Source organism: Canis lupus, chromosome 14 (genome assembly GCF_011100685.1).
Source record: "Canis lupus familiaris isolate Mischka breed German Shepherd chromosome 14, alternate assembly UU_Cfam_GSD_1.0, whole genome shotgun sequence".
NCBI lineage: Eukaryota > Metazoa > Chordata > Mammalia > Carnivora > Canidae > Canis > Canis lupus.
In genome coordinates this window covers 14,225,019-14,237,205 of record NC_049235.1, presented here as the reverse complement: position 1 = coordinate 14,237,205, position 12,187 = coordinate 14,225,019, and the positions used below count along the sequence as shown (strand labels likewise).

General features: G+C 38.7%; 1 protein-coding gene across 19 annotated transcripts in view; it reads right to left on the bottom strand.

Annotated features, from left to right (window-relative positions):
• Positions 1 to 423: 423 nt before the first annotated feature.
• ADAM22 (ADAM metallopeptidase domain 22) overlaps positions 424 to 12,187 on the bottom strand; it is a 224,354-nt gene continuing 212,590 nt past the window's right edge. For 18 of the 19 annotated variants that reach the window (XM_038556711.1, XM_038556716.1, XM_038556719.1 and 15 more), the window contains 2 exons: positions 10,345 to 10,468; positions 424 to 6,997 (listed from right to left, as the gene is read on the bottom strand). In XM_038556711.1, coding sequence (XP_038412639.1) covers positions 6,977 to 6,997; positions 10,345 to 10,468 — 145 coding nt within the window. In that variant the 3' untranslated portion in view covers positions 424 to 6,976. Of the gene's footprint in view, positions 6,998 to 10,344; positions 10,469 to 12,187 lie in introns of those variants that run through there. The other variant, XM_038556710.1, reaches the window with a different exon arrangement.

Sequence of the window (12,187 nt, the reverse complement as noted above, 5' to 3'; positions counted from 1 at the left end):
TGTTTTAGGCAGTGGACTCCTGAACCTAGGTGGAGTCCATCCAAGGCCCAAGGCCTTAGAGTCTAACCCAGGAGAGCATATAAATAAGTACTGCCACCACTACCAGCACCACCACTAGGGCGCTCAGTCAGGATACAGTGACTGATTCAGTCAGGGCAAGAAACGAAGTGCCTAGGAGACAAGACCCCGCCTGCCACCCACCTGGGGAAATTGTTCAACAAAGTGAGTGGGCCATCCTGGGGAAATTGTTCAACAAAGTGAGTGGGCCATCCTTTACTAAAGGATCTCTGTGCTCCTCATCGTGTTGATGGCAGGCCTTCCAGGGCAGCATGAAGAGAAAACGGAGCCCCTAACAGCACTACCACGAAAGTTTCTTAAAGAGAAACTGATGGGGAGAAAAGCAGGATTAAACGGAGTCGGGCATCAAAATAACATAAAATCTTTTATTGAAAGTCACTTTATTGATGTTACAATGAGAGTAACATAGAAAACTTGTATCTTTTTAGCTTCAGAAGTGAATTACTAATAAAATTGTGCCAGAAATTTGAACAAGTTACAGTGACCTTTAAAAACAGTAAGACTTTGTTTACCTACAATATAAGAACAAGTTAGTAACTTGAACAGCCATCGAACACATCACGGTTGCTCAGGAAAGCAGTTGCCACATACATATCAGTTGGTGATTGCCAAAACCCAGTTATTTGTAAAATAGCTTAAGAACCTGAAGTGCAGAGGAGCAGAGAATATATTAAAATGAAGCCAATCTTAGGTATATACACAGGATTCCTTGGTTACCAAAAGTGAAATCATGCTGCTATGAACACTTCCCTACGAAGTGGCTTCCGCTGTTGATGGACATCACCCCATATAGATGAGGATTGTGGGAAACACTAGCGCAGACCTACCTTGGCTAACATATAGACTGCTATGTTTAGGTAAATGCTGTTTCTAAAAGAAGTTGTCTTTTTGGGATGCTAGATTGGAGAGGCATGTCTCTTCCAGCAGATTAAAAAAAGGACATACATGCTTAATTATCCTGAATAAACCTTTTGTTAAGCACTTTTGAAGTTAGTGTTTAAAAAAAAAGTTTTTACAAAACAAAGGTGTTGGGTCTTTTTTGCCCATTAAAAACACTGGCTATAGAATCACAGTTGGATATTGTGCTGGATTTGAAAAGAAAAGTGGGGTTTCTAATCAGGCAGTGATACACATGTGTAATTTAGCAAGAACTCTTGTATTATTACTGGATAAATTGTTAATTCATATCAGCACTTTCCGTAGTATGTTATCTAGTATAACTTAGCACCGCTTGTGTTTAAAGATTGGGGGCTATTCGCATTATTTTAGAACTTGGAACATTAAAACACAAAAATCCACCTCTGAAACTTTTTAACTTGAGAGGAAAATGTCCCTTCCTTCATAAATTCTTTGAAAACTTTATTGATGATTTTGTAAGTGCGTTATCTTAAGATCGCTAGTCTCATTGTATGCCTTTTTGTAAAAAAAAAAAAAAAAAAAATACCCTACATTTTCTCTGGTTTTGATTTCAAGGATATCTAAAAACACAAAATAAGGATGCCCTGGAGCAAAAACCCTGCCAGCCTCTAAGCACCTCTCAGTAGGATACAGGTTTTATGAACAATGCAGCAGGGACACAGCAGGCAAGAATGACTGGCCCATTTGGGACTGGCCCAAGAAGTATTTACAGAGCCAACCACTCAGTAAAACTGCAGAGCAGATAGGTCTGTTGTTGGCCCTCTAGGAGCCCCTCTGCCTCCACCAGACTCCCAGTGACCACCTTCTGCATACCTGGCTTCTGAGTTCATGTGGGTCTCCATTCCACTCCTATGCCAGGGCTGAATGCCCTCTGATCTCCCAAGGGCTGCCTTCTATCTCCTCTCCATCCTGAAACACACCTGAGGACCAATATCTCAGTGATTACTAAAGTTGTATAATCACGCCCTGTTGCCAAAGGGAGAAAACTACAGGTGCCTTTCTCCCCGCTACTGGGTACTCCTATAGTTCTCCCCAGTGCCAATTTAGCCAAAAAAGGGGGGGCCAAAAAAGGGGATATTTACCTCCATGCCAGTGAAAGTTCCTACTCAGGAGAAAAGGGCTGACAAGCCACTGAAGGAGAGCAATTTGGGAACCCTACCCTTCCAGTAGGGTCTGGAAGTATCTCTCAAGCTCCATAGGGAGGATGCTTACTGTTCGTCAGGGCCTTGATATAAAAAACAAAAATACCAGGTGGGTTTTTGTTTTTGAATGTTTTGTTTTTCTACTTACAAAGTGAACCAGATGGTGCTCCATTTTGGGGACTGAATAAAAAGCCATGAATAAAATGTGAACAGAAATATTATGCCCTGATTTCTAAAGTCTAGCTGCAACTCTGCTCCACATATGCAGGTGTGGTGGGAAAGCTCCCCTCAGAATTAAAAGCACCTGCCCATAGAGCATATGCTATGAGCATGCATGGTTCCAGCAGGTATGTGCACACACACAGGCACATCCCTAACCCCCAGATGATGGGCTGCTGCCCCTTAACTGATCACAGGAGTGGTCTGGGCTCCTCACAATCTAACACACAAGGGAAGCTGCTGATGAAAGTCCTTAGTGCCCCCTTCCCAGAGGGAAAGCTGCTGCATCCAAAATCAGAGTAGTTTTATCCATTCAGAAAATAACTGAGGAGAAAAGCAAAAATCCCGAGGCTCAAATTAAGCTCTATTCCATAGAGATGCCTGCTTCTTATCTATCTAAGCTAGTAGGATGAGAAATTCACCTTGATTCCATTGAACAAAACAAAACCTTGGGTGACATTTTTAGAGAAAAACCTAAGAAGTGAAAGGAAAAATACCATCAGGACTCTGAAATGTAGACATTATGCCGCCAATGGGAGAGCATTTCTTGGAAAACTGATGGCAACTTACCCACTTGTAGGACGATATTTATAATACACTGTCCACGGGGGCGCCCTTGACAATGGTGTCCTAGTCAGGCTGTAGCCACACCCGGCTGGCCTCTCTTCATTCATGCAGCGCCACATCTGTTCCCCCTTCCCATGTTCTCTGCCAGTCACTTGGCATCCTCCCAATGAACTACCCTTCCTTTATGTTTAAGGAGAATAAAGTAAAATAGTCTTCTCTTTAGGTAAGGATTTATTATCATGTTGAATAACACAAGGAAATACTTAAAACACTAAATATATAAGTTAAAATAGAACTATGTGACAACAGGAAATGAAGAATGGATGAAATAAGCTTTTGAAACACGTAAAGAAGTGAATAAAAATACCGTATTTCCTTTGACCCACAGGTAACTATAAAAATAACAAAATCTTTAAAAAGCAGAAGGTTAAGTAGCCACAAGAGATCTGGAACAATGGACAGGATTAAATTATGCAAGTCTACAAGGGAATCAACAGATGAAAAAAAAAAAAAGAAATGTAAGGCTGTTATGAAATTCAAATATAAATAGTCCTTTTCTGGAAGTGCACAAAAGATCTAATTTTATCAGCAACTTCTTTTAGAAACCCTATCAGTCTTATGTTCAGAAATCTACACCAGACTGACCTTATTTTTAAAGACAATTTTAAAAGCCTTTTGAAAGCAAGGGGAAAAAGAGAAACTGTAGTATTACTTAATAAAGCACTTATCTCAAACTAAAAAGTATGTTTGGCATTTTAAACCTACATTTACTTTATCAGTCAAATTTTTTTAAGGACTAACACTGGGTTTCTCTAAAATATAGAGCAACTGCACTACATTGAACACTCTGACTATGCTGCACTGTTAGAGTTTATTCCTTTCCACAGATTGCATGTCACCCGGGGATCATTTTCTGGCTGGCAGACTCCAGAGGCAGATGCCACTTCCTGACTAAAGAAAGGGTCGGCTGGACACAGACCAGTCTGACCAGTCTATACCTTCAGGGGCTCCCTCTTACCCCCACCCCCTTGTTGGCATTCTTAATAAAGAGATTTAAATGTTTCCTTAAATCTGAGTTTGCTCTACTGCAATGTCTATGGACAATGGAACATCTCAGGCAGCGGGGATTGTCAATCTGAAGCTTTACGCATAGAACTTTAGAAAGAGAAGAAAAAAAGGCATACAATGGAACAGAAAGGCCAAATAACTGCTCCTCTCTGCTTAGCAGAATAGTCCTATATTGTCTAGGGGCTATCAAGATTAGTTGCATGATACAAACTGCTATGGTGACTTCAAAGTTTCTCTCCAATATAGATATTAAAAAAAATAATAATGCTGTGCTTGTGTTTCGTGCCATAGGTCCATCTTCCCTGGCTCAGTGGAAGAAAAGTCATAAGCATTCAGATTTAATACATCTAAATACCAACCATGACTACTCACATTTCTCAAAACTATCCATTGAGATTATGAACTTGTCAAAGAATTCTGCAAATGGCTGTAAGAATGTTCAAACATTCTTAGATACCCAGAAGAAAACATTAAAGCTACTATAAAATCATAGTCTCTCTGCAAATAAAACATATGCTTTTCATTTGGTTTCGTATGAAGGTTATTATCAAGGAGAATGACTATAAACACTCAGGTCATCCAAAAGACATGTAACAATGATTTTCACGTGGGATAATAATTTTATGTAAAAATAACTGAGAAAGTGAGGAAAGAGGGGTAAAGGGTATCTGTGGCAAGCAGCTCACCATTTGTGAATTCTTTCCAATGAGGGTTTGTGTAACCATAACTACGAAGCATATTTACACAAAGTACCTTACATTCAAATCTATAAACTCTTTTATAGTCAAAATAAACCTTGTAACATTAGCATTTTTATACACTCAATACCAGAAAACATTCAGTGCACATTAAAGTGATCTTGGTCAAAAGCCACTTTGTTTGCTACATTTTTAAATCTGTCTACTCTCCTGACCTTCACTTGAGCTGTGTGGCATGGTTACCCAACACTCACCCAAATCTTAATCTGATGGATCATTTTATTGTAGAATCGACTATCACATCACTTTCTATCATGAGAAAATGATGTTTACACTTTATAGCTTTGAATGATGAAATTGCTTTTCAAACATTTTTAAAAGACTTTCAGAAGAGAGGGCCATTACAGACGACGTAAATACATAAGAGTATAAAACACTGCCTCTAACATGGTCCTTCACTGTGGGCGTCTAACATGACTACACATGGAGATGAAATGGATTTTGACCATAAACACTACTGGGAGAGATCAAATTTAGAGGATATTTTTGAAATCTTATCTGCAGATTCCATTCCTCTCAAGAAAAAGGAGAGAAAATGAGGAAAATCAAAGCATCCGATTGAGCCCATCAATTTCTGAGTTTGCGAGAGTAGCCTCCCCAGTTTCTTTTAGAATGACAGAGCTGCATCAGAACAGCCCTCAAACTTTGGTTTTTAAGAAGGAGCTTTAACATAAATTTCTCACTTTTCTCTGTATTAAAAAAAAATAAGAATTCAAAACAACAGGTTCTCCTCCCTGCCAGCTGTTTGTGTAACGTTTCACAGCTGCCGCACACCTGTGGCTTTAGGTTTCTTCAAACCCTCTGTGGCCTGGTGAGGCTTCCCAGCCCAGCTGGTAGAACCCTCCACCATCTTGCTTCCACATCAGGGTAGAATGACCTGTTAGACTCACATCCTCCTGATGATAAGTATCCTTAATGAACAGTGTAAAGTTGGTTTTATTAAAACAAGTCATTCATTTTACAGGTAAGGGTGCCTAAAAAGTATTGTCAAAGAACAACAAAAAAATAACAAAAAGGCCACAAAGGGTTAGAGTCTTAGCAAGTTGGAAGCTAACAATGTATCAGCGGCCCATGGACTCGTGTGTCTTTGGTGCACTTGCTTCATTTCAGGATGTGCTACTGAGGGGCTCCCAGGCCTCCAGGGTGAAACTAGCAGTGCTCTGGTACTGAAAGCTGACAGCTGCTGGGGCAGGCACCTTAGCCCCCAGAAGGGACAAAGGGTAGCCTGGAGTTCCCAGGGAGCAGCCATCAGCATCTGAATGCCTGGAGGCAAGAGAGCAGTTGCAGGGACCAACTCCTGCTCCAGCAAGCTGTGGAGGCCCCAAGTTTGGCTGGGCATTTTGTTCCCTGGCTCAATTAATTACTCAATAAAACTCCCTCCAGACTGTGCACAGCTTAAAGGGGTATCACATGTTTTGGATGAATACCAATTATGGAGAGACACATTTATAGCATTGACCACTATATTTACAATGTCATCTGCTTATAATCTTTAAAGACCACTTGATGGATGGTGATGATGTGACTGTGACTGACTATTTTTAGGCATTTGGCAAAATACACTTGTGTGTAACAGCTGCTTTTTTTTATTTTAAAAATGTTTACATATGTACAATTGTCCTTGTATGCTGATATAAATATGAAAAGTAAAAAAACAAAACAAAAATAAGATACATGTTTAGAGTTAACACAAGGGATATTGGCCTCTCAAAGCTTTAAAGTCCTGCAGAAAAATCCTGTATGCCTTAGCCCTGCATGCTAGTTTCTATTATGGGATGTTGTTTCCTTAAATGTGGAAATTGCAATAAACAGAAGCTTCATGCACTAGCATTACTGTCTACAATGAGGATGTGCTTCAGAATGTCAGTTCTGAATCCACTATTACCCCTTAGGAAACTTGCTACATTTGGGTCATGTGAGTTAATTTTAGTGATATTTCTACATATATCTGTCATGCGGATTATCCATTAACATACCGGTACCTTTATTGTTCCATGTTTTAGTGTAACATTTCAGTAGTTCTTTTCATGGTTTGGTTAAATCCTAAGCCAATGACAAAAAGAAAATGGTATCCAGATGTGAGACTCGGCTTCCTCTCCTCTGTGTTATCTCAGAGGGTCTTTGTATTGTCTGAAGAGCAGATAGATTTGCAGTGATTCCGTGAGGCTGGGTTTCTATAAAAGTTGAAGTAAACAGTTTTGATGTATCACATGTAAACAGTTGATCTTAAATGGATGTCTCCCATAGCTGCACAAAGAAAAGCAAAATTGCACATTGTGAAAGCAAGAAACAGTCACATTCTGAGCTATGAAGATGAAAAAGAGTTGATGATTCCATCCATTCTTATGTGGTTGTGGAAGCACACACTCTCTTTTCAAGTCGAATGAATGGATAAATAAATGCTCTAATTTTTAGCTTTCTCTTTCCTCTAAATTTGTGTGTCAACCTTTTTAGCAACTGCCACCTTTTAATACAAAACCCCTCACACTAATTTAATGCTACTAAAAATTTTCAATAAATTAAATATTATGTCTCCAATGAAATAATTTAAAATACTATTTTAACCAGGATTCTGCTACAGCCCACTAAGAGCAGTGGTTCTCAACCCAGCTGCACATTTCAAAGATCTGGGGAGGCTTTAAAAATCCTACTACCTAGATAGCACACTAGATCAACTACATCAAAATCTCTGTGGGTGGGACTCAGGCGTCAGCCTGAGTTTAAAAGCCCTAGTTTAAAAGCCCTTCAAACAACTGCCATGTAGAGCCAACCCTGAGGAGTACCAACCTTGCGGAAGTGTGATTCCATCAATTCCACCATCACCCACTTAGAAATCTCTGCTGTGTGCCTACAACCAGGCCATCCACTCTCCAAATCCAACACTACCTCCTAGAAGATTGTCCTCTCTCAGGACATGAGAGTAGAATGATGCATCCGTGGCAGGATGTCAATTGTTTAATTCTCTCACCTCTTCCTTCTCCTTGCTCTGTCACCAGTCCTGCACACATTGGTACTATTCATATTTGCTTTCTACAATGTTCACTAATTGCTTTAATGCACTGTAAACAACTCTGGCATGATCAAATATGAATGCAACTCAGTTCACAATAGGATGGCCAATTAAAAAAAAAAAGGAAAAAGATCAAGCTGACAATGTATTGTTTCCAGGCAATATGATGTGGGTACACGTTTACAAACATGAACAAAGAAAGTCTAAGACCAGTGTGACTTAAGCTGCATCCAAATTCCATCCAAATTCCATTTTTACTAAAAATTTGGGGCAGGTCATTGTATACCTTATGAGTTTCTGGGAAAGAAAAAGCAGAAAGAGCTAAGTGTCTTATGGATGTTTCTACATAGGTTCCATTAATAGGTTCCTTGGAACCTTCATGGAAATCTTGTTCTGAATACCCATGTCAGCTACTCCACAAGGACTGTGGTAAAGCTGACTCTGTTCTCACCCTTTGGAGACTAAATCTCTCAATTGTAAGGATGTTTGTCTGTGAATGACATGTGTTGGTGGAGACTAGTGAAGATGAATTGGCTAAACAGGGGGTCCACAGGGTATCTGAGGGAAAGAAGATCCAGATCAATGCTCAGTTGATGGTACAGACTGTGGCCATTTCTAGATAGCCGTAATGGAGGAGTGCTCATAACAAGATCTGCTTGTTTGATTCTCCACGGCCCACAAAGACAGCCAGAGACAGGGGCTGCCTATTCTGGATTCCACTGTGTGTTCATGCGGATGTTCCATGGTGGATGGAACCATCTGATCTTTCACAGAACTGTCCCAGGAAAGAGGCTATGGGCCAGCCATTTCTTCTGGGGAGGTGACATTTTCATGGGCTTTATGTGGGATTATTAATAACCTACAGCCTGGCATGACAATAGCTGATAGAATGTCCCCAACTAGATGGAATGCCATTAGCCTTGGATTTCATTATGATTCACTCAAATCATGAACTGGATGCCTATTAACAATTATGTTTTTTAAGACCAGAAAGCTGAGTGCTGGGAATTTGAATTTTCTTTTTCCCTGCCATCTTTCACCATTACCCATAATCACATGGGAAGGTAATTTTTCATGTAATTGACAAAAACACCACTAACTGGTTTCAAGGTGTTTCTGATTACAGTAATATAATCTGTTTTAGCAAGTTGTGTTCTCTTATTGACTATGAGTTGATTGAGGTAAAATTTGAATGATCTGTTACCTTGAACCCCATTATATAAGTTCAGGATCAAATAAGCTCTGAAATATCTTCCAAACCAAAAATCCCAGAAACCCAAGACCCACTAGCAGATAAATCTGCACAGGCTTTTAAAGCTTTATTTTATTGCAAAGTATTTCCGAGAAGAACAACTTTACACTGTAAGTGACCACAACAGAGTTTAGATATCAATAAAAGTAATTATTCTTTGGTTGTATCTTTCACTTACACCTCTGAGGGCTGGCCTGCTGCTCTAAACTTGAGTATATCGCAAATTTCACATAATGGATGTGTTCTGGGAACACTGTGAGGCTCAGTAGATTCATAAAGTAAAAGAAGACTCAGTATTTAAGGAAACTTCCGGCACATCAGAAACTAATATAACACTGTATATAATATTATGCTGAATTTTCACTACATTAGACTCATAAAATACTTCAGTGAGAAAATAAAATAAAAGGAATTGGTTCTTCTATGTGAAAAACTAATGACAAACTAAAGAAAAGTAAGTATATAAATAAATAAAATTTCTGGTGAACCATATTTTAACATAAATAATCAGCTCTTCTGTGTTTTTAAATCTGGCTTTTTAAAATATAAAAGGTTGCTAAATTTTACCATACCCTTTGACATATATTTTTTAATATTAGTATCCAAACATGTATCCAAATTCCATCCTTGTATCCAAATTCCATCCTCATCTCCAAGATACTGGTCTAACTTTCTGTCACAGGTTCTGATTTCTAAAGTCTTATTGGGTGTTATTAGCCAGTAAAAAGCCTAAGTAAGCAAATTAGACATGGAAATGAGGCTACTTTTTTGAATCTCTGGCATTTTTGGCTATACTAAAAAACTGATAAAGCAAAATACATTCTCTGTTTCATTTACTTCAGACTGTAATATATTAGCTATAATGTATCATAAAAGATATAAACATATAGCAATGAATGATCAAATTATATCAAATTATCTCTAGCATTTATGAATGCAGTAGTTAAGCTCATTTGCAAATATAAATCTGAGCCCCCCAAATCCTCCATTTTTTAATGGAATACTGAAAATCTTCCATTTTTTTTATTTTTTGTAACCAAAAAAGGAAAAATGGCTCTCTCTTTTAAACTATGAATTAGGGCAGCCCCCGGTGTTAGAGCCGCCTTCACCCCAGAGCATGATCGTGGAGACCCGGGATCGAGTCCCACGTCAGGCTCCCTGCATGGAGCCTGCTTCTCCCTCTGCCTGTGTCTCTGCCTCTCTCTCTCTCTCTCTCTCTCTCTGTGTGTGTGTGTCTCTCATGAATAAATAAATAAAATCTTTAAAAAAATAAACTATGAATTAATAAATGATAATGATCAAGGCTGCTAGCTTATGGCAGTTTCCACCTACCCTGGCACTTTGTCGGTTCACTTTCTTTTCTTCATCAGGAAGTGGTGGCATTGGGTATGGGTATTTTCTGCTAGAGGCAATAGACCCAGTTGATGAAGAGGGAGACTTGGCAGGAGACAGAGTCCTGAGACGTTGAGAACACATGAAATAAATATTATGTGACTGCCTAACATCTTTTTCAAATATCTGAAAAGTGGGTTTAGAACAAACCCTTTGATTCCTATTTTCATAGGCCACTATTGCAAAGGTTTAAACTAGTGGGAGATTCTCTGTCCTTCCCAATCACTGGAATGCTGGAATCTTATCTTCCTAATGTCATAACTGAATGGACTGTTCAAACGTTAGCACACAGAATCAGACTCCTCAACTACAAAGCAAATGATGAAGTTCCCTATACAATAGATAAAAAGCTAAAATGGAGAAGGAATAAAATCATTCTAAGAGCTCATAATGGTCAATTAAGTGTACGACATATTAATATACTGCCTTATTTTTACCACTTCATGTAAAAAATGTTTTAATATAGTAATTCCAATTATATTTTAATATCTGAAAATATAATACAATTGATACATTAAGTTGCTGAGTCACACACCAGTTTACACAAAATTCATGCATTCAGAGGCCAGTGTGTTAGTTGTGAAAGAACAAAGGCAAATACAGGGGTTTTAATAATAAATTAGTAAACATGCAAGCAGTAAAGAGTGCAGAGTTCCAGCCAAACAAAGAGTCTGATGAGAACATACAAAAATGGTCTGATTAGTCCCTACAATCTGCATTTCCATACAGGGGAGGATTCTGTACCATAGAGGTAGATCTTGATGACTCATGTAGGGTACACTTATCATGTCATTAGGATGGCTACATTTTATTGACTGGAATGTTACTGAAACTAAAACAAAACACAATAAAACCTTTCCTTTTTAGGTAACATCTCCATCATGAAGATACTCCATATGAAAGATATGTGTAAGCTGTGGTGTATTACGCTGTTCTTGATTCTGCACATGTAGTGGTAATATTTGTGACAAAGCTGAGCTCACAAGAAGAGCCCACATCTGTTATCTCGTCCTCCAAGTAAAAAACAGAGCTGAAGAGTTTTTCACTCACACCTTATCAATGGGAAACAGACGTGCTAATTCAGCAATAACTACCCATTCACAAATGTTACCACAACATACCCATGACTGCTCAATTGCTGGGGCAGGGTGGCTGTGAGCCACATTGCCAAGGGGTTACTTCATAAATGGGCTTTTATTTCAGGGGGATGCAGCTCATCTGTTGGGAGTGAATGACAACCTGGGAACATTGGCAGCAGGGTGGCACTGGCCAGGGGCAGATCTACTACACTGCACATGCAACAGCATAAAGAGGTCTCTTTTTTCCCCCTTTGGTTTCCATACATATATTATGCTTCACTCTAGTTCTGTAATTTTCAAATCAGTTCCCATCTTATGGACACCAAATTCAAGCTAAATGTTGAAAATATTTTTTCCTATAAGCCCTGAGCTCCACATGAACATTCTTGTTCAATTTTAAGAATCAACAGTGGCTTAATTTGGTTTTAACCTATAACTCCTAACATTTCCTCTATTTTTGGAAAATGTCTAGGACCACTTCTTAGTGTGAACTGTTAGAATATTATATTTTTTGTGATAATGCTTTCTACTACAGAGCAGATAGGTCAAACTAAGAATATAAGTACTTCAAATCCTCCAAAGGCTATTAAAGCATATATACTACTGCATATGTTTCTAGTTAGAAATTAGGTAATTTTTAGTTTTAAGAAAACATTTCCAATATGACTGTGACCTTTAGGAAACAAATTCAGTATGTGTAGAAT